The sequence below is a fragment of the Lytechinus variegatus genome, chromosome 11, assembly GCF_018143015.1.
Source record: "Lytechinus variegatus isolate NC3 chromosome 11, Lvar_3.0, whole genome shotgun sequence".
In the NCBI taxonomy this organism is placed as follows: Eukaryota; Metazoa; Echinodermata; class Echinoidea; order Temnopleuroida; family Toxopneustidae; genus Lytechinus; species Lytechinus variegatus.
Window position 1 is genome coordinate 31685773 of NC_054750.1, and position 20614 is coordinate 31706386.

Sequence of the window (20614 nt, forward strand, 5' to 3'; positions counted from 1 at the left end):
ATATATACAATGAAAATAATCTCGACACTTTGGTCGTTAGGTAAAAATAAAAAGGCATGTCCAATAGTCAAATAAAGACACAATAAAATGCTATCGCCAATTATAATCGAATTTCGGATGCTCTTTTTACTTCCCTTATCGCCCTCCTCTTCTTCAGGTTCAGGTGAAATCCGATTAGGAGGAAATTTTAAACGGATCAGTATCATTCCATTGGTCAGGAAAATAAGAGAGAAAGGGATCAAAACGCCTCCTGTCAAAGACTGTGTGTATGAGAGGCACCTGTAAAGAGAAAACAAAAATCGTGCATTGACAGTGAAAACTTTTCTGCCCTTCCTTTCTAATATACGCCACATTCTTTTTTCCTAGTGTATAGAGGATGCACACGTCACGAAAATTTTATATTAATTATAGATTAAAAGCAAAAATCGGCAAATTTGACATAAAAGACTGCAAAGTTTGCCATTATACTATCCTCAGATTGGCAAATATTAATGTTACAATTTCATGAATACCGCCATTTTTTTTAATGAAAAACTCTTCAGGTCTACAGTTTTTAACCTTTGTAATGTTCGCAAAGTTTCAAGGCGACATATTTCCAGTTTGGGTCAAAACAAACTTTAAGCCGCCATGCGACCAAAATTACTTTATTTACATTACGCCAAATTTACATTAGCATCCCAAGCAAAAAAAAAAACACGTTTCCAGGGCCCTGCTTAGGTGATATGTCATTATTCAAAACATCAACCAGGAGAGTGATTGGCAAGGTCAGCAATAATTATTCAAAATAAGTCACGAAGCAGGAACTTATATGAATTCAAGACGGAACCTTATGTTGACCTACACATTCATGACCCTGAAAACATTGCCAAACAAATATATGGCATAAGAACACTTAAAGGTCAAGTCCACCTCAGAAAAATGTTGATTTGAATCAATAGAGAAAAATCAGACAAGCACAATGCGGAAAATTTCATCAAAATCGGATGTAAAATAAGAAGGTTATGACATTTCAAAGTTTCGCTTATTTTTAACAAAATAGTTATATGAACGAGCCAGTTACATCCAAATGAGAGAGTCGATGATGTCACTCACTCACTATTTCTTTTGTTTTTAATTGTTTGAATTATACAATATTTCAATTTTTACGAATTTGACGATTAGGACCTCCTTGCCTGAACCACAAAATGTTAAAATAATGGAATTCCACATGTTCAGGGAGGAATGAAACTTCGTTTCACACGACAATGACGAGAAAATCAAAATATTTCATATAATAAAATACAAAAGAAATAGTGAGTGAGTGATGTCATCAGTTCCCTCATTTGCATACTGACCGAGATGTGCATATAACTGTTTTGTGAAAGGAAGCGAAAGTTTAAAATGCCATAACTTTCTTATTTTACATCCGATTTTGATGAATTTTTTAGTGTTATGCTTGATTTTTTTCTCTTTTTATTCAAATCAAGTTTTTGTAGGGGTGGACTTTTCCTTTTATAATGGGGGAATAGGAATGTTACGATTGGTTCGATATGATAGCAGCGTTTATTCCACAATATTCACATGAGGCAAGTATAATACTGCTCACCCTTTTATGAAAACGTAATCACTCGTTGAAGACAAAGTCGTGATAAACACGAGGAACGCAGGGAGAGCTAGAAAAGTGAGTATAAAAGCAACATTTTGTACACTTTTCTATTACATTTAGAAAATGTATTTTATGTCGTCCAACGAAATTATAATGAACAACGCCAGGCAGATAAAAGACTATGCAGTTGAAAAAAAACAAACATAAAATTATAATACAATATCATTATAAAGCGGTACAGGAATCTAAATGGAATCTATACTAATAATGTCTAAGCCTTAATGTTTTATCTTAGAAATAATAATAGGTCTTTACATAGCGCCATCTATCTCGAAATATTCTATTCCGAGACCTAATGTTATTATCGTTATTACCCCGGCTTTAGCTCGAGCTACCTTTCAGCACTCATGCATTCAAGGAATTAATCCAGCCGGGTACCCATTCATCTCACCTTGGTTGAGTGCAGCACAATATGTATAAATTTCTAGCTGAAGGAAATTACGCCATGGCTAGGATTCGAACCCATGACTCTATGTTTCAAAGTCAGAAGACTAATCGACTGGGCCACAACGCTTAACAAATGGGATATGAAAATTAATTTTCACCGTTCAGATGAAAAAATGAGGACAATTCAGCACATCGTTTGCATTATCATAAAATTTAATTATTACAATATTATATTTAAAATCCTACATGTATATGACATTCATGGAAAGCCTTTTTTCTTGGCGGACGACATAATCATACAATTTGATTAGCGTACAGCAAGCCGTGACAGCGTGAAAATGAGTCAATATAAATTAAAGCAAATTACCTAAAGCCAATAGCGCAGCCTTCTGCCGGTAAGACCTGGACTGAACGTTTCGGATCCTAATGAAGGTAAAATACATCTCAGAGACACGCAATGTTATCAAACATGCGGATAGCAAGGCAGTGTAGTGGCAAATCACTAACACGGCCACACATGCTCTCCCTTTTACTTCCGCCGGGTAAGTTAGCCAATGATCAAGTGATACGAGGCACAAGAAGGAGACGTAAAAACAAAGCAACGAGACAAACTGCCCGATCAACACCTTGCCCCTTGTTGAGTTTCTGAGCTTCCTGCATAAGTATGAAGAGAATTATAGAGAATACAAAATAAAAGTACTCTGATTCCTCGATGTCTGATTATTCTGAACTATCACAAAGTTGAGATTCATGGAAAATCGATATGAATCCTTCCCCATCAGTGACGGATCCAGCTGGATTCAACACAGTACTATGGTCTCCGATAGAAGGAATCGTAAGGTTTCTCAAACGTTCCGACAGGTTCGTAAAATGTTTTTTGAACCATTTTTGAGCGTTTTATCAATGTTTTAGATGTTTTTTTTTATACCGGATCTTCTCTGGACGTCCGCGGAACAGAACGTTTTGAATATTTTAAAAAGGCTTTCTTACGTGTATAACATTCATCATGTTTTTAGCAGGTCCTTAAAATCGTTGAATGTTTTTTTACATTTAAAACGTTTTAAAAAGAACGAAAACCTTCCACAAACGGACGTCCTAAAAAAATGTTTTGACTAAACGTCCAGATAGCAAACTTGGACTATTTTAAGAACATTCATAAAACGTCCAAATTTTAACTGGGGATCGACTACAATTGTGATTGTGCACAAACAATATGGAACGTGATATTGTTTTGTGACAAACCCGGCTCGTTCCGCCACTGCTCATGCGACGTTAAGCGTTGCTAATGTAATTCCTAGAACTGATGGAAATCCCTTGTTTTATGAAAGGTGTCAGTGCAATACCAGGGGGGCGTTTCATCAATATTTTCGTCCGACAAGTTGTCAGATCTGACAACTTTCCTGGATTCTGATTGGTTGAGAAGCACTGTTACTATAGTAACTGTCGGACAACACAGGACTTGTCGGATAAAACGTCTGACAAGTCCTTTCATGAAACGCCCCCAGAAGTCTATCTGCAAGAGGTTACATGATGGAGCATAACGGAACATTCTGATCAGAACTAGGAGGGGCAAACCGTTGTATTTAAAAAATTGCTCCACCCCAACTCTTTGATCAGGATGGTCCCGGAGCCACCGATGAAGCACTTACGGAGAGAAGAGATATATCATAAGAGGGATAACATTCCCAACTTGAGAGATGGATCCAGTGTAGAGTACTATGCCGATATGTGAAGTGTTAGCTGTCTGCGGTTGGCTGGAATTCAAATTCTGTAAGATACAAAACATATGATTTGCATTATTTTAACAGGTACTCTAATTTCATGTGCATTCTGAAGATAAAATGCAATTATTGACAGTATCAAGAGCATTGATACCTGCATATGATTATTACAATGATCCTAGGATCTGATTGGTTTACAATGTCAAGGGTGTTACACTTTGATCTCATCATTCTATTTTATTTTAAATAGAGGATGCAAATTTCCAATGACTACTGAATTACAGCTTGTCATAGAAAGCTTATTATGTTCCCAAGCAATCCTTGATTTCTGCTATTTTAAGGGTAGACATTTTTCAGTGGCACAGATGATCAAAGTATTGTAGATGTCGGAATTTAAATATCCAAATTAATGACTCCATCAAAGAGAGATATTTTAGGTAAGGAGGAAGATATTTACATTCATTGTACGATCGTTAAAGATAATGCTTACTTGAAAATCTGGCGAAATGGTTATTTTGTCAGTCGAGTACGCATTCTCTGTATTGTTGACTCTATTGATATTCTGTGTAGACAAAGCAAATGAAGAAGGCTCATTTTCAGTAGCTACAAGTCCCCTCTGGGTGCCATCTGTATTTGATGATTGTCCAACAATTTTGTCGGTTACCAGAAATGTTCCCATACTGCTTTCAGTCGTCGGGATAGGCTTGGTTCTGTATTTTTCCATCGATGTCACTTGTACCATACTTTCCTTTGTTGTGAAAATTTCTATTTTCTCCTCCACTGTTGGAAACGACTCTGGAGAATTATCTCTCGGTGGCAACAATGAAATCGAGATCGGGTGTGTTGCTTTCAATCGTGTAGTGGTGCTTGCTGCAGAGTGAAAATCAAAAGAAACTAAAAGGCCATTTACATTATATCCTCCTCTTTAATTTCGGTTTAGCATGTCAAAAGTTTTTATGGTGGTACAAGTTTCAACAAATGTAGAACTTACATTAACCCTCTTCATAACAGGAATACATCTTTGGCATATGAATATTCACAGACCATTACCTAAGTATGCCCCTCTTCTATGGATAGATACCCTTAAGAGGCCTACTGTCTAATTAAGCCAATGGTAGCAAGCTACATAGTCGCAACTGATTAAAGGGAAAGGCTTTTATTTCAGAGACAGCTTGGATGTACCTATCTTTCCGGAATTTATCAAAAGGAAGTACATTTCTAATGGGTGATGCAATAATACTCACCAATCGACGTCATTATTTCATCTGGTATAGTCATCGATGTAGGATCAGGAGTCAATCTGTCTGGTCCAGTGCCAGGAACTACGACTACTTCGGTCACGATGTTGGTCTGAACACTTGTCTTATAGATAACCGTCCAATCTTGACTCTCGGTAGAGATAGACATTTTTGTGATAGACACTGTATCTGAAGCCTCCGCATCCATTGCATATGTAGGTGTATTGATAACATCACCTGGTACTAAGTCATGTCCACTTTCTGAGTTGAGTTGCATTGTAGTCGACAGCGGGGATTTCGAATCACTTCCCACCTTATCGTTTGGTTGGAGTGAAAATGAATTGGTCTTGGAAGAAGTCCCAGATGTATCTTCATCTTCCGTTGTGCCTAACGCTGCAAGTCCTTTGCTCAAGTTATTAACTATAGTAGAAACAAAGTTTGTTGCAGGTAAAACACTTCTTGCAGTGGTCCCTTTTCTTTCATCGGGTGGAGTGGACATATATCCGTGTGAAGGTAAACCTTCAGTGGTTCCCTTGCCTCCGGTAAAGTGGGAAACGTCATTCCCGGATGCTGATGTGGTAGGCTCCCTGGATCTAGTAGATGGAGGATCAACATAATTTTTCGAATGTAATTTAGTAGTTTCATTAGCTCCAGTACCTAGAGAAGGGGCGTCATCAGTAAAATTCATTGTGACAGATTCAGTGGCTGTATCAGATGAAGCTGCAACATCATTCTCTTTCTTTCGTTTAGTTCCTGTATGTAAATTAACATCGTCATACATGCTAGTTATTTGAGTAATTTCTATATTTTCAGTATTCGTATTCCCAATAGTAGATAAAGCATTGTCCTGACTGTCATCAAATGAATCAGTACCCCCAGATACATCATTACTTCGTATTGCCTTTATTCCAGTGCTTCCAGTAATAGTAGCAACATTTTTCATTGGATATAATTGGGTGGTTGCCCTGTCGTGGGGAAAATTAGAAACATCAACGATCGGAGTAGGTTCATCTGTGATTCCGTTGACAGCATTACCCGTAGTTTCAATTCCATTTGTTGTAGATAATGGTTTGATTTCTTTAGTTCCAGAAAATGTAGACACGGTACCAGTTCGTACTGAAATACCGGTATCTTCGGTACCTGCAGTAGTAAGGTCCATCATTAAAAGTAAAGTGGAATCTACTTCTGCTTCTGATTTTTCCGTGGCATCGCTTGACATCTTTCCTTCAGTACCTGTAGGAGGAACATTATTCATCGAAGTAACTGTGGTCGCAACGTCCTCGATCACAGATGATGTAGCAGCAGCACCATTAATGAACGGTAATGGGGTAGTTACTGTGATTTCAGTAGTCGTTGTGGCAACCGTTGTGGTAACATCACTCGTAGAGGATAGTGTCGTAAATTCCATGGTTGTGGGGGCTGTAGAATAAACAACAATAGTGATTTGTACATTGCATTCGCTAACATAATATGCTATGTGATATTAGGCCATTCTCACGATTTTTTCAGTCTGGTATAGTTATATTATTAATTTTAGCATAATCATGTTCAAATAAGATACGAAATCGAGATTGGTTTAAGATTTTGTTGGTTCGAACTAATTTGGGTTGTTATGAAAAACTTTACAATAGATTGTCATTGATTTTAAAAAATAATGAGAGTAAACTAGGATGCACATTTGTAATATCTGCTTTTATCTTATTTGCTAGGTGTCTTTCAATACGTCGGGTTGTGCTTCATATTCATAGTGTGGTGTTCGTATATTTGATTTGATTTATTGTTTTCTTCTGCATCCATTCGTATAATATATTTTCCATAACATAATATGTTAGCATTTTTGGCATGAGTCATAAATGAAGTGTACTAAAAAAATAATTCCAGACAAAAATGATTAACTAATTAACACATTATTATATGATATTCACAATTTGCAGGAGGATTATCATCATAAGCAGATTGCTTGAAAAAGGACAATCCCAATATTGCGCATAGTTTCATGACGACTGCTGGCAAGTTCTTGCGCTAAACAAGATTAGTCCATTGTTTTGAATAGGAATTTTTTCCGGAAACCCTCATCAGGTTATGGGATTATTCTGTATTTAGTTTATTTTACTCCAACGATGTTGTAGGACTAAGTCTGTTCATCGATCAAAGTAGAATGTCTATTGCAGCTCTCCTTCAAACAAAATTAGATGCGCTACTTACGTTGGCAGGGAGGGTGGCAGGGGTATCGTAGACAGCAAGAAAATCCATGGGAATACACGAGAATCGAAAATCACTCAAAATCATAGGCAATCTTCTCCCAATGCTTACCCAGTCTATTCTTAAATGGAATCACTGAACAAGCAGTAACCACATCTTCTGGGAGACCGTTCCACACATCTATCACTCAGTTAGCAAAGAAAAACTTACGCACATCAAGATGTGAATATCTTTTCTCTAGCTTTAAGGAATGACCAGGTGTTTTACCACCATTTCTCAGACAGAAAAGCTCAGAACTTGTATCATAGTAACCATGCAGATATTTGTACACGTCAATCATGTCACCTCTTTCACGTCTTTGTGTGAGTGATGGCAATTTTAGGAGGCGAAGACGTTCAGGGTATGATAGGTGCTTAATACCTGGGATCAATTTAGTAGCTCTACCTTGGACACTCACTGACCGCCTCTGCTCACCCAGTTTATACGGTGACCACGCAGCCTGGCCATAATTTAAGATTGGGCGAATAATACTCTTAAACAAAAGCTTAATAGAGGTCTTATCCAAATGTACACAATTTTTTTTTAATACACTAAGCAGTCTATAATACTTTGACACCACTTTAGAAATGTGCTCCTTGAAAGAAAGACGCGAGTCTAACTGAACTCCTAAATCTCTCTCACTCTCACATTCACGTAGAACAACCGATTGTGAACCTTTGATCATATGATACTCAGAGTCAGACCTACTTCTTCCAATCTTAAAAACAGTACGTTTATCTGGGTGAAAACGTAGCTGCCACTTCACAGCCCAGGCCTCAAGCTCAGTCAAATCATCTTGCAATTTACCGGTAGCCCCTGGAACATCAAAGCGAACATACAACTTAGTATCGTCAGCAAACAGCTTGGCTGAAGTCTGCACTGAATCTAGGAGATCATTTACATACATTAAAAACAAAACAACATGGGCCGAGAACACTGTCCAAGGGTATTACACTGCAAGCTTCGGACCAGTGGGAGTGTTGATCACAGAAGATTGAATACATTATTGGAGGATATCTCTATGTCATCAAACGGAGCAATAAAACCCCCCACAGGGGGAGCTGGCATGTCATTCATATTCTCCTGAGTAAAATCTGTTCTGAAAGCATCCTGCAAAACTTCAGCATTTGCTTTATTTGAAGTAGCAGTACTCCCATCAGGTTGAACCAATCCCACGTAAAGTAGAACAGAGCTGTTCGTTCTCAAGGTCATTACTATTTGGGCTGCGATAAACTAAACCGACTAGAAGTTTAATGCTTCCAGATAAAAGAATTTGAGCAAACACAGCCTGCTTAAATCCATACACAAACCAGTAAATAACCCGGGTTTCAAAGAACAAGATGTATACAAACATACTCGACGTCCGTCTTCTAATTGTAGTGGAAAACTTCATAACCATCTAGCTGAACTTAAGCCAAAAATATACTATAACGAGAATTTTTTAGTTTAATTTCTGTCAAACCAATAACATGGGGATGATATTTAGAAATGAGAACTTGTGACTCATGCCTTTTATTTAGGAACGTATCTACATACACTTGAGACTACTAGGATCTGCATTTACTTGCCAGATCCAGCTACATGCTGCCCTATCTCCTGGGGTTGGCGAGGATCCTGCGCTGATCTCATGGGAGAAGCTTGGTACCTTCCGACGTTCACAACCCTTCCATTTCTCCTTATCCACTTTGCAGACAGGTCGCCCTGCTGAAAGGACCTTTTCTTCCTCTTGTTTATAGCCTCCATCAAGTTTTTTCTTACTTCCCTGGAGCGGAGTTAGATCTTGCCTAACCTTAATACTCTTCAGACCATCAAACTCCCTAAGACGATGAGCTGACTTCAGAACTGTATCCCTCTGAGTAACAGAATCAGTGCTGATGCGCAAAGGGCGCGGCGCAGCTGTCGCTGAGTCACGTTTATATGAACCGAGGCGTCTCCAACCTGTGATAACTGGCGCCGCTTCAATGCTGGTAAGTACAGCTTTCACATTCTCCGTATCTTCATTCTTCCTAGTATTACCATCAGCACTGTCACTCTCTGGAACATTGAAGATCATAACATTAAACTTTCTCTTCTTCTTCTCATCCAATTCACTAGAAAACGAATCAACACCTGACTCAGCACCCCTTAGCTGTTTCGATTTCAACAAATCCAAGTCAGACTGCACAGAAGTGAGCTGGGAGTGAAGGAACTCAACCTCACGCTTATCAGCTTTTTGCTCAAGCTTGTCTGACATCTTAAAGCTATTCTGAAACATAGTCATCACCTGATCCAACTAACTTTCAATGCTGGCAAGTCTATTTGAAGACTTATCAGACTGATCAATTGCTGGGAGGGTCACACATGAAGGGTAATTCCACTGTATCTCAGGCTTACTTAACTTTTTTTTCTCTCTGTTTTGTTATACGGAAGACATTTGAAACACATCCAGCCATCACACACATCACATTCTAGCATTTCAGTCTGACGGATGGAATCCTCGTAACTAGTTTGTCAAGGACCAATACATTTTGTATGTGAGTGAGACAGCTGGGGAAGCCGAACACCAGTACTAGTGGAACCCTGTCCTTGAGAATCATGTATGGAAGAGTTTTCATTACCACTATACTTAGCAGCCATAGTGAGGTAAAGGAAAAGAAAGATAAAAACTAGATCTAATCAAACAACCTCTCACTAAAAGACAGAAACCGTTCACAATCAATATGAACAGTAAGTAAAAAGTCAAGAAGACTAAGATCAGCGACAACCGACAAAGTAAAATCAAGTCAAGTCAACAGTGAGTTAGATCAAGAGAAACAGTCAAACCTCAAGAAAATATTGGGTATTCGGTCTTCAACATGGTTGTTCGGTTCAATACATGGGCGGAAATCCCAGGGGGGGGGACGTGCCCCCCCCCCCTACTCAAAATAGTAGGGGGACACAATATCAAATGTCCCCCCTACTATTTTGGGACTTTGACTTTGGTGTTGCTAAGAAATACATCACTCAAAATGGGAATAAAACGTGCGTTTTGGGACGAGATGAATTTTTTTTCTTTTTTTTTTTGCTTGTCAAATTTTCCAGTTCCTTGTCCCCCTACCTTTTGGGAGAGATTTCCGCCCCTGGTTCCATGGGATATGATCTAAGTTACTGAGAAGGAGCAAAGAGTCGGAGGTGAAAAAGACGGACTTTACACCAACTGGTTGTATATTGCAGCCGAAACGAACCAGTTCGTCAGGAAAGAAAGTCGGTTGGGTTACAATATCATAAGGTAAACTAATAAACCAGGCAACATTGAAGAGACAAGAAAATTTGAATTGAATTTATTTCCGTTAAAAAACAAATAACAATACATATAAAATGATACATGTGATTTGATAAATGAAAAACGGGAGGATGGCCCTACTCATTTTAATTTTGTTTGATCGTCCCAGAAAATTTTTGACCCTAAACACGTAGCTTTCATACCAAAATAGATACAATTCTTTTTCATTATTTTAGTGCTTTTGACACCCTTGCCCTATCTTGAAAAAGACATCCTTTTTAATACGTGTTTTTGGGGTCGCGCATGGTATCCACTCGTCAATGTAAGTGCCCCCCCCCCCCCCGAGGGAAAAATATCCCACAATTCTTGGGTTTGAACAGTTAGCTGATGGATATCAAAGTGATTGGAAAACCAGGTTGTGGGAAACAATTAAAGAATGGATCCCGAGTCGTGTGTAAAGTATCGGGTAACTGACAAACAGCTTGAAGAAAGGAACCCTGAATCTTTGATCCGTCTTGAGCACAATACACCGACAGTCGATTGAGAACGCTTTATTTCGTCGTAGTCACCCCAGAGTATTCAGACCGGCAACAAATCTATTTGAATTACATTGACATTCCATCGATCTATTTCTATTTGGTTTAATTGGTATTACTGCAACATGAGTGAAGTAACTCGAAGGAAAAAATGGGGTTATCACCCGCCCAAAGATTCCTGACGGCATTACGCAACAAAGATGAATCAGCCTGACGATGCTTTTCACTGTTTAATTTGTACATAGTTACTTACGCTCATCACATTGCAGGCTGGCATATCGACCGTCGCAATAGCCGACCTGGAATTTTCTAAGACGACACGTCTTGGTTATACTAACAGGTTCTTCATCCTTGCACTCCAGAGTATCGATGTGAAAATCTCCTTCCGGGTTACCAAAGCGGTTGTCATCGTAAAAAGCAACGGAATCACCGGCTTCGAATCCGAGCACACGGCAAATTTGTGCAGAGGTTTTCTCAATCCAAGGCTCTTTGGCGCAAATGGAAGTCCAAGATCCATTTAATGATATCTCGACGCGGCCTTCATAAGATCCTCTACCTCCAACGAGACGGACGTTCAGAGATTCACCTGTGATGAAAGAACACGACACTTTAACTGAGAAAATATTCTCTCTTTTTCAGTAAGTAGATAGGCCTATTCTACGTATTCACAAATAATCAAATATTCATCTTGCATCATTGGATGATACAACAGAATAATCAGTTACCATTTGGAAACAATTCAGGCGATTAACCTTCTGCTCATAGAGGAGCGGGATTTATGGACTTGCGGAAGAAGTACACTACTATACCGTCTTTGCGCTGGTTTTCAAATTTATCCCGGAGCTTTCGCGGGACGGCCACACTGGTATAAACCGGTATAAATGCATTTACAGTAGAAAAAAATAATCCGGCACAGTCCCGGGATAAATTCCATATACCCATTCACACTGCAGCAAGTAGCAAGTGATTTTTATGACCACCGTAACAAAACACGTGAAGGTTTGTGACCCTGTGAGTGACTCTGATTCACCGGAAATACTAGATGGCGGAGAATCAAATCCACGTCCTTCAGATTGAAAGACGAGAGTCATAACCGCTATACCACGACGTCCTAACATATAGTTTACATATATATGACAAATGGTTTATCCCGATGTGCCTTCACACGGAAGGAAAACCGCGGGACTGTCCCGCTGCTATTGCTATATGGCTTGCCCATAGCAAAAGTTTGTTGTGGAGTTAGAGCGAGGCGAGGTTATCCCGGGATAGTCTATTGCGGGTCAGAGAATTCACACTGAAGGCAATCCCGCTACAGTCTTGGGACAGTCCTGGGACTGTATGGTGTTTGAAGCCAGTGTGAAGATCGTTGTAACGAGGTAGGGTTGTATGAAATGATTACATAACATAAAAGACAATGATCTCAACCTGGTTGCCGTTTCATAAAGCTGTTCGTAAGTTAAGAGCGACTTTAAGAACGACTGGTGAACCTTTCTTACGCACTTAACCATCACCAGTGAAGATACCATTTACCACAAGAAAGGATGACCAGTCGTTCTTAAAATCGCTCTTAACTTACGAACAGCTTTATGAAACACCCACCAGGTTCACAAAATACAGCGGCGGGACCATACGTAGAATCAAACCTCTCCTTCAGTCGATACGCTCTGCACTCGGTGATATCGTGCTCCTCACCAGTACAAACTAACTTGTCAATGAAGATTGCTGTACCATTTTGTATTGAGAATACCATACTGCCATCCTCCATTACCATGAAAGCTCTGTTATATCCAAGGGAACGGCAGACAACGTCCCCTCTATTGAAACTAAATCCTTTACTGCACACTTTCCGCCAGTCATCTCTAACGAAGATTTCGACCAGTCCTTGATGAGAGCCGTTTCCCCCTTCCAGCCTGACTCTTACCTCAGGTGCCTCACCTTCATAATAATATAACGAGAATGATGAGGATTATGGTAAAAAAAATCATAATACAGATACTACCATTACTCACGATAACAAATACAATTGTATTAGCAATATGATAATATTTATATTGAAAAAAATGTCAGTGATTTATGAATATATCTAAAACAGATCGCATGAATCGTAATAACAGTGTGCAAACCTTAGCACCGGTCTGGGGCCCGTTGCAGAAAGAGTTGCAATCAATCGCAACTCTAAAAATCAGGCGCAACTTGATTTTCAACCAATCAACAGCGCGCATTTGAGACATGCTATTGATTTTTTGACTTGCGTTAAAACGCAACTCTTTCTGCAACGGGCCCCTGGTCTTACCTCGTTTCTATTTTTTTTTGGGTGTGTTTGTGTGCGTGTATTATTATATACGCACGAAGGACGCACCCTACACGCTTTCCGTTGAACCAGAAAAAACTTCAACAAGAAACCGAATTTATTATCAACTGAATGATAAAATGACTCGTTTGTAGGATTTGAGGCACACCTTTCCTACCAGCATCATAGATGGTCCAATTTTTATTCATTTTTGCACATTGTTGTCAAAATACTGAAGCAGGACCCTGTCATGTCTTCGGCAAGCTACAGACTACTACATGTATCTGATTGTGATACATATACTACGGAATTATGCGTTCTCCAATACTTCGCGACTAGAGTGAAATGTGCTTGGTAAACGGTATATTTATTATACTGCAAGATTGACATTATTTTATACCATGAATTATTTGGAGATTAGATGTGAGTACAAACATTCTGAATAACATATGAGTTCCTTATATATTGCTGCAATACTTCATACTCGGAGTTAACTGAATCTATATGCATTATATTTCGTCAACTTACATGTAACTTATATACAACAGATTTCTACTGTGAGGTGGAGTGTTAACGAAATTTCGTCATTCCGTTTTTTTTTTCGTCATTGAGTATTTATCATTGATAATTATCATTGATAGACTGAAATACCCTCACACTATTCCAATATGGCGACGCCAAACAACCAGGTAGATGACGCCACCAACAAGCTCATCAATGACATGTTCTCACGCTTTAAAAACGAAAACAAAGATCTGCTTAAGTCTATCAATGTAATCGTTCACGAAGCAGTGAAGGAGGAATTTGGCAAACTTCTTGATCGTTTGAATGATCAGGAGAAGAGAATGGTAGATAATGAAGTCGAGATTAAAGATCAAGCTAGATTAGTCGCCTCTCCGGCATAATTGATGATCAACAAATAACAATTAATAATCTTCGCTTATCAACTGAGGATTTGGAGCAGTACTCGCGCAGAAACTGTCTGCAGTTCTTTGGCGTAGAAGAGCAAAGAAACGAAGACACGGATGACCTCATTTGCAAAATAGCACGTGATCAACTTTGATTGGAGATCTCCAAAGAAGATATTGATCGCTCGCATCGGTTGGGTAACCCCAATAAAGCACAGAATGAGAATGGAAAAGGGAAAGTAACATCGAAGCGCCCTCGACCAATAGTTGCGAAATTTATTTCGTACAGAACTCGCCATGCAGTCATTTCTCGACGTCGTCGTCTGAAAGGTACTCGGGTGGTTATCCAAGAACAACTGACAAAATACAATCTGAACCTGCTCAACTGCGCAAAGAAGAACAAGAATGTACAATCAGTATGGTCCAGTGATGGTCGAGTAATAGCAAAAATAACAACCAACAATGGCAAACCGATGAATAAAGTAATCCGTAACGAAAGTGACCTCCGTTTCTCATAAACATTTAAATGACATAAAATGAATTATCATCATTTCATTATATAGCTGACAAATAAGCGGAACTCCTATGTTTTGCTTTGCAGCTCCTTCATTGATAATATGGACCACCTATTTTCTGTTAGGAAGACTTTCTTTGATTGTTCGATTCATCAAATTTTATTATATACAATCTTTTAAGATTTTTTGTGTGTATTTTTTGTGTAATTTATGTTTACATGGTATTACTTTTTTTTATTATCAACAATTATTGAGTTTGTATCACCTCTTATGGTCAAGTATCCGTGTAGTAAATGTAATAAACCAGTAAAGAGTAACCAAAAGGCCCTTTTATGTACCTCATGTGAAAAATGGGCACATATAGTTTGCGAGGGAATTCCCAAATCCAAATATGATGATTTAAACGAAACTTTCGAAAACTGGCAGTGTACCGCGTGTATTTTGAAACAATTTCCCTTTTGGGATCAGGAATGTATTCCGTCTGGAGAAAATTATGTTATGAATTGTTCTCATTTTCCAAATAATACCCAAGTTGATGATCATGCATACAATGTACCTACTGATTTTCCAAATGATAAAGGCATTAAGTTAGCTCATCTAAACATCAGAAGTTTGAGAAATAAAATTACAGATGTGCAGCAATTTCTTATGTCAAATCCTTTTGATATTTTAGGACTATCAGAAACATGGTTGAACGATGATTGTTCAAACCATATAATATCCATTGACGGTTATAAGATTGAAAGGAAAGACAGGGAAAGTTCTGGTGGGGGTGTAGGATGTTACATCAGTGAGAAATTTAATTACATGAGAAGAATGGATCTGGAAACCAAAGAACTTGAGGTTATGTGGCTGGAGATTAAAAGAAAAAATAGCAGTTCGATTTTTGTTGGTATTTTATACAGGAGGCCTTCCTCACCAAGTACCTATTTTACCACCCTTGAAGCAAATGTTGAAAAAGTAATTTCATTATCAAATAATATCATTTTGATGGGTGATTTCAATTGCAACATGAGTAATAATAATGCGTTGTCTAAAATAATTAAGGATATTTGTCATACTTATCAGCTTAACCAGTTAATTAATGACCCCACAAGAGTTACACCTCACAGTAGCACAATCATCGACTTAATACTTACCTCAAATTCAATTGAAAGTGTAAAGTCGGGTGTAATCTCTATTGGTTTTAGTGACCACTGTTTGACTTTTGTAGTAGTGAAAGGCAACCACACAATGTTTCATTCTAAAATAAGTAAATTTAGGTCTTTTCGCAACTTTGATGAAAACAGATTTCGAGATGACTTGAAAAATCAAAACTGGAATGATTTCAATAACGAAAACGTTCAAGTTGACGAAATGTGGTCTCATTTCAAATTTTTGTTTACTACTTTAAGTGATAAACATGCACCTTTTATTTCTGTCAGAAGAAAAAGAAATGGAATACCTTGGATTACAAATGAATACATAAATTTGGCACGTGACCGTGATTTCTTTAAGAAAAAGTTCCATAAAACGAAAAGTGATTACTATTGGAAAAAGTTTAAGTACTATCGAAACAGAACAAATAATTTGAACAAATTTCTTAAAAAAGAATATTACCTGAATAAGTTTTCAGAATGTGGAAATGATTTGAATAAAAATTGGAAAGTTCTCAAAGGGCTTTTACCATCAAAGAAACAGGAAATAAACAACACAATCCTGATTGATGAAGAAATGATATCTGACAAAGTAAAGGTGGCAGGTTTATTGAATGAAGCTTTTAATAAAGTAGGCTCAAACCTACAAACAAGCTCAAGTTCCAACACAGTAGACGGTGCTTTTAACGATTTACAAACGTTAACTCAAACTAATTATTCTTTTGAATTTCAAGACATTAAATCTGAATTTGTCAAAAACGAACTACGCAATATTGATTGTAAAAAGGCTGTAGGAATGGACGGTCTACATCCTAAGTTACTAAAAGTATCTGCTGATATAATTGCGGAACCACTTTCTAAATTGTTTAACTTATCACTAAAAACTTCTCAATTTCCATCTGATTTCAAAGTCGCAAAAATCACGCCAATTCACAAGGGTGGCTCGCTCAGTGTTGACAATTTCAGGCCCATTTCAATACTGCCCTCTATGTCAAAAATCCTTGAGAAAGCAGTACACAAACAATTGTATTCGTATCTTAACCAAAATAATTTATTGTCGGAACGTCAATCTGGATTCAGACCACTCCATTCCACAGCCACGTGCCTTACAGAAATTACTGACTACCTGTTTGAAAATATGAATCATGGTCAGATTACGGGAGCTATATTTTATGATCTAAAAAAAGCATTTGACGTAATTCCACACGAAATAATACTTGATAAACTAATTTTCTATGGTATGAATAATAAGGTACGTGAATGGTTTAAATCGTACTTGGTCGGAAGACAACAATGTGTTAATATAGATGATTATTGTAGTGAGTTTTTAACTGTGAAATCAGGGGTGCCCCAGGGGTCAATCCTTGGCCCCTTGATCTTTTGTCTATATATTAACGATATTAACAACTTAAGAATTCATAAAAATTCCAAAATTTCACTCTATGCAGATGATACCGTTATTTTTAACAATTCTCATAACTTTTCTGAAGTTCAATTGAATTTACAAAATGACTTTGATTTAATATGCAAGTGGTTTGATATTAATAAGATGTATATTCATCCACAGAAAACCATGGTCATGCCTTTTGGCACTAAAAGAAAGCTAGATAATCACCAATTCAAGATCAAATTGTACGATAACCACTTGCAATGTGTTGATAAAATGAAATATCTTGGTATTATACTTGACTCGCAACTGACCTGGTCTGACCATGTAAGATATATATGTAATAAAATATCACGTACAATTGGATGTATTCGCCGCATAAAGCAATTAATACCCCATAAAACTCTTGTAACCTTATATTTTGCTTTAATTTTACCACATATTGATTATTGTTGCACTGCATGGGGAAGTTGTTCAAAAACAAATCTTTCCAAACTACAAAAATTACAAAATAGATATGCCAGATTAATATTAAATAAGGATTATAATACACCGCAGTGTACACTTCTTACAACCCTAAATTGGCAATCCGTTGAACAAAGACTAAAATATCACTACTGTTTATTAGTATTTAAAATAATTAATGTAAACGCCCCTAACTATTTAAAATCGCTTATTACTTATCGCACCTTTAAATATTGTACCCGCTATGCACTAAATTCTCTCCTCGACATTCCATTCCCCAAAACTGAATTCAAAAGAAAGTCATTCTCTTATAAAGCAAGCTCCCTATTTAATAAACTCCCATTTTCAGTTCAATCCACCAATTCTATAAATTCTTTTAAACGAGGTTACCTATTGGCCAAACATTTATTATAACAAAGTATCTTCTAGTATTCTTTCTTTTTTGTTTATTTGTTTTCTTTTTTGTTTATTTCATAGATTATAACTTTTTATGTTAATTTTCACTTGTATTTATTTATATATATTATCATGTTTATGTTCTATTTTATGTTTGTAAAGGCGGAGGGCTTCGTTGTAAAGCAGTTTTATAACTGAACCGAACTACCCTCCACCTCATTTTATCATTTGTTATAAATAAAACATGAATAAATAAATAAATAAATAAATAAATAAATGTCTGTGGCTGACTTAGTCTTAGGTTTTTTTCTGTTGTGTTTCACTTAGTCTAAGCCAGTTGTCTCCGGACTGCCCACACATTCACCCAAACGTGCTACGGATAGTAAAATCTCGAGCAAAACAATAAAAAACAGAAATGGTGATACACCGCATATATTATTTCACTAATTTAATTTTTGAGAAATTCAATTTTTTTTTCATCCTGTTTTAAACCGATCAGTTAGCTTTTTTGGCATAAACTAGCAGTAGATTATTCCAGGCATTAGAATAATTGTGTCGATTTGATGATTGAAAAAAAGGAAACTCACTTGATACACATGTCACACCTGCGCCCTCTCCAGCACTATCTTTACAGTACCCTTCTTCATATCTGTAAGATGTGCATGACGTAAGATTGGTTTCCGAGCCTGCGCAGTCTACCTGATCATACTGCACGAATGTCATATTATTGGAAAACGTGTCGTCATAGTAGATGACAAAAGCATGGTCATAGCCTAGGTGCCGGCATACGACGTCAGAGGACTCGGATTTCCATTGGTTATTAGCGCAGATCTTGCCCCAGACTCTGCCATGAAATACCTCAATAAGTCCTTCGTGTTCGCCACTACCGCCAGACAGACGAATCGGTAGATACTCATCTGAATTCGCACAAGAAAAAATAATTTTAAAAAAGTGTCAAGATGACACGAGTACTCGGCGGCCCTTTTAACCGAGTTTTTTTATTAACACTCAAAGGGATACGCCAGGCTGAGAATAATAGTAAAATAAAGTAAAATCAGACAAGTACAGAAAATTTCCTCTATATCGGATGAGGAATAACAAAGTCATACTTTAATATTTTTCATTATTTCAGTGTATTTAGTTCTACGCATGTCTTCATGAAAATTCATAGATCAAGCTATACCGGAACCGAATCAGTTCGAATCCATCCGAATTCGGGAGCATTTAGTTCTCCCTCTGCGAACGCGAGTTAATTCGGGAATTCACTGAAACTATCCGAATTAGGCCGAATTCGACTAGAATCGGTCCGAATTATTCAGGTGAATTTGGTTTTGGTGTACCCCTGTCTTTATTCTTATTTTAGAATACGAAAATATATTTATTAACATTATTCACCAAGATTGAAAAAAATGAGAAAGACAACTGATAATCAATGCTACAATCATTATTCTACATGAGAGACCTATTATATGCATAATTGAAGAGCTCACTTGCAAAAGGGGTTAGGTCCATTTTTCATCAAATTTAATTTGTATTTGTGACGTGACGTATGACAAGCTTAGTCGGCTGCCGCCTCGGATTCCCATAAAACTTCATCGTAAATACAAATTTTGGAGTCATATTTTCACAACAGACCTTGAATCAGGTCTTTATTGGAGAAGTGAGGATAAGTTTCTTGACTTTTGGAGGAAACCTCGTGTTTTTAATGTCAAGTAAGTGATTGTTTTAATCTGACAACTAACTCTCGTGAACTGGCAGTCAGTAACACGCACGCTATAAGCCTTTACGTCTATACATACTAAATCGTTACCAGAACGCCGTGTAAATCAAACTGACGGATATGCAGTCACTTCTTTAATATCAATTAACTCTTGATGTAACGCTTATAGCAATGATGTAATATTTTACTATATTTTACCAACTTTCGCGGATCCCATGATGTATTTGCTATTGGATTGAAATTGTGAGCCTTCGATTTCGCAGTAACCTATGTGAACTAAAAGTGTTTGTGATCAAGGACCTGAAAGTATTCGTGATTAAAGAAATAAAAATAAATCAATAAATAAATCAACGCACTATTGTGTTAAGCTCTTCGAGACATTTTATAAACGATACAGTGATATTTAACGAGTGTAGCCTAAATATAGACCACAGAAACAGGGGTGACGACTGAGATATACAGCCACCATCTTTTTCTTTCCTTCATTCATAATGGCGCCAACTTCTAAATCGAATCAGAATGCCATCGATGAGGCCATTGAAAAAATAATGACCAGTGAACGGCTGACCGAAGCTATCAGGAAAGCTGTCAAAGAAGCGGCCAGTGATGAGTTCGCTAAGTAATTAGTCAACTTGAGAAGCAAGAAAGCAGAATAATGGAATTAGAAACTGATCGGGATTCGCAACAAAAGGAGATCAAAGAGCTGAAAGAAGCAATTGATGAATACCAATCCCTTTTCCAACACTTAGAAAAAGAAACTAACGACCTGGAACAGTACTCAAAACGGA

The 20614-nt window shown here is 37.5% G+C and overlaps 1 protein-coding gene across 1 annotated transcript; it reads right to left on the minus strand.

The window, feature by feature from the left end:
• Nucleotides 1-11254: 11254 nt before the first annotated feature.
• On the minus strand, nucleotides 11255-20043 carry LOC121423534 (neurotrypsin-like). The gene is made up of 4 exons (XM_041618888.1): nucleotides 20025-20043; nucleotides 18694-19023; nucleotides 12609-12944; nucleotides 11255-11595 (listed from the first exon to the last, which is right to left on the minus strand). The coding sequence occupies exons 1-4, from the start codon at nucleotides 20041-20043 to the stop codon at nucleotides 11255-11257; spliced, it is 1026 nt and encodes a 341-aa protein (XP_041474822.1).
• Nucleotides 20044-20614: the final 571 nt, after the last annotated feature.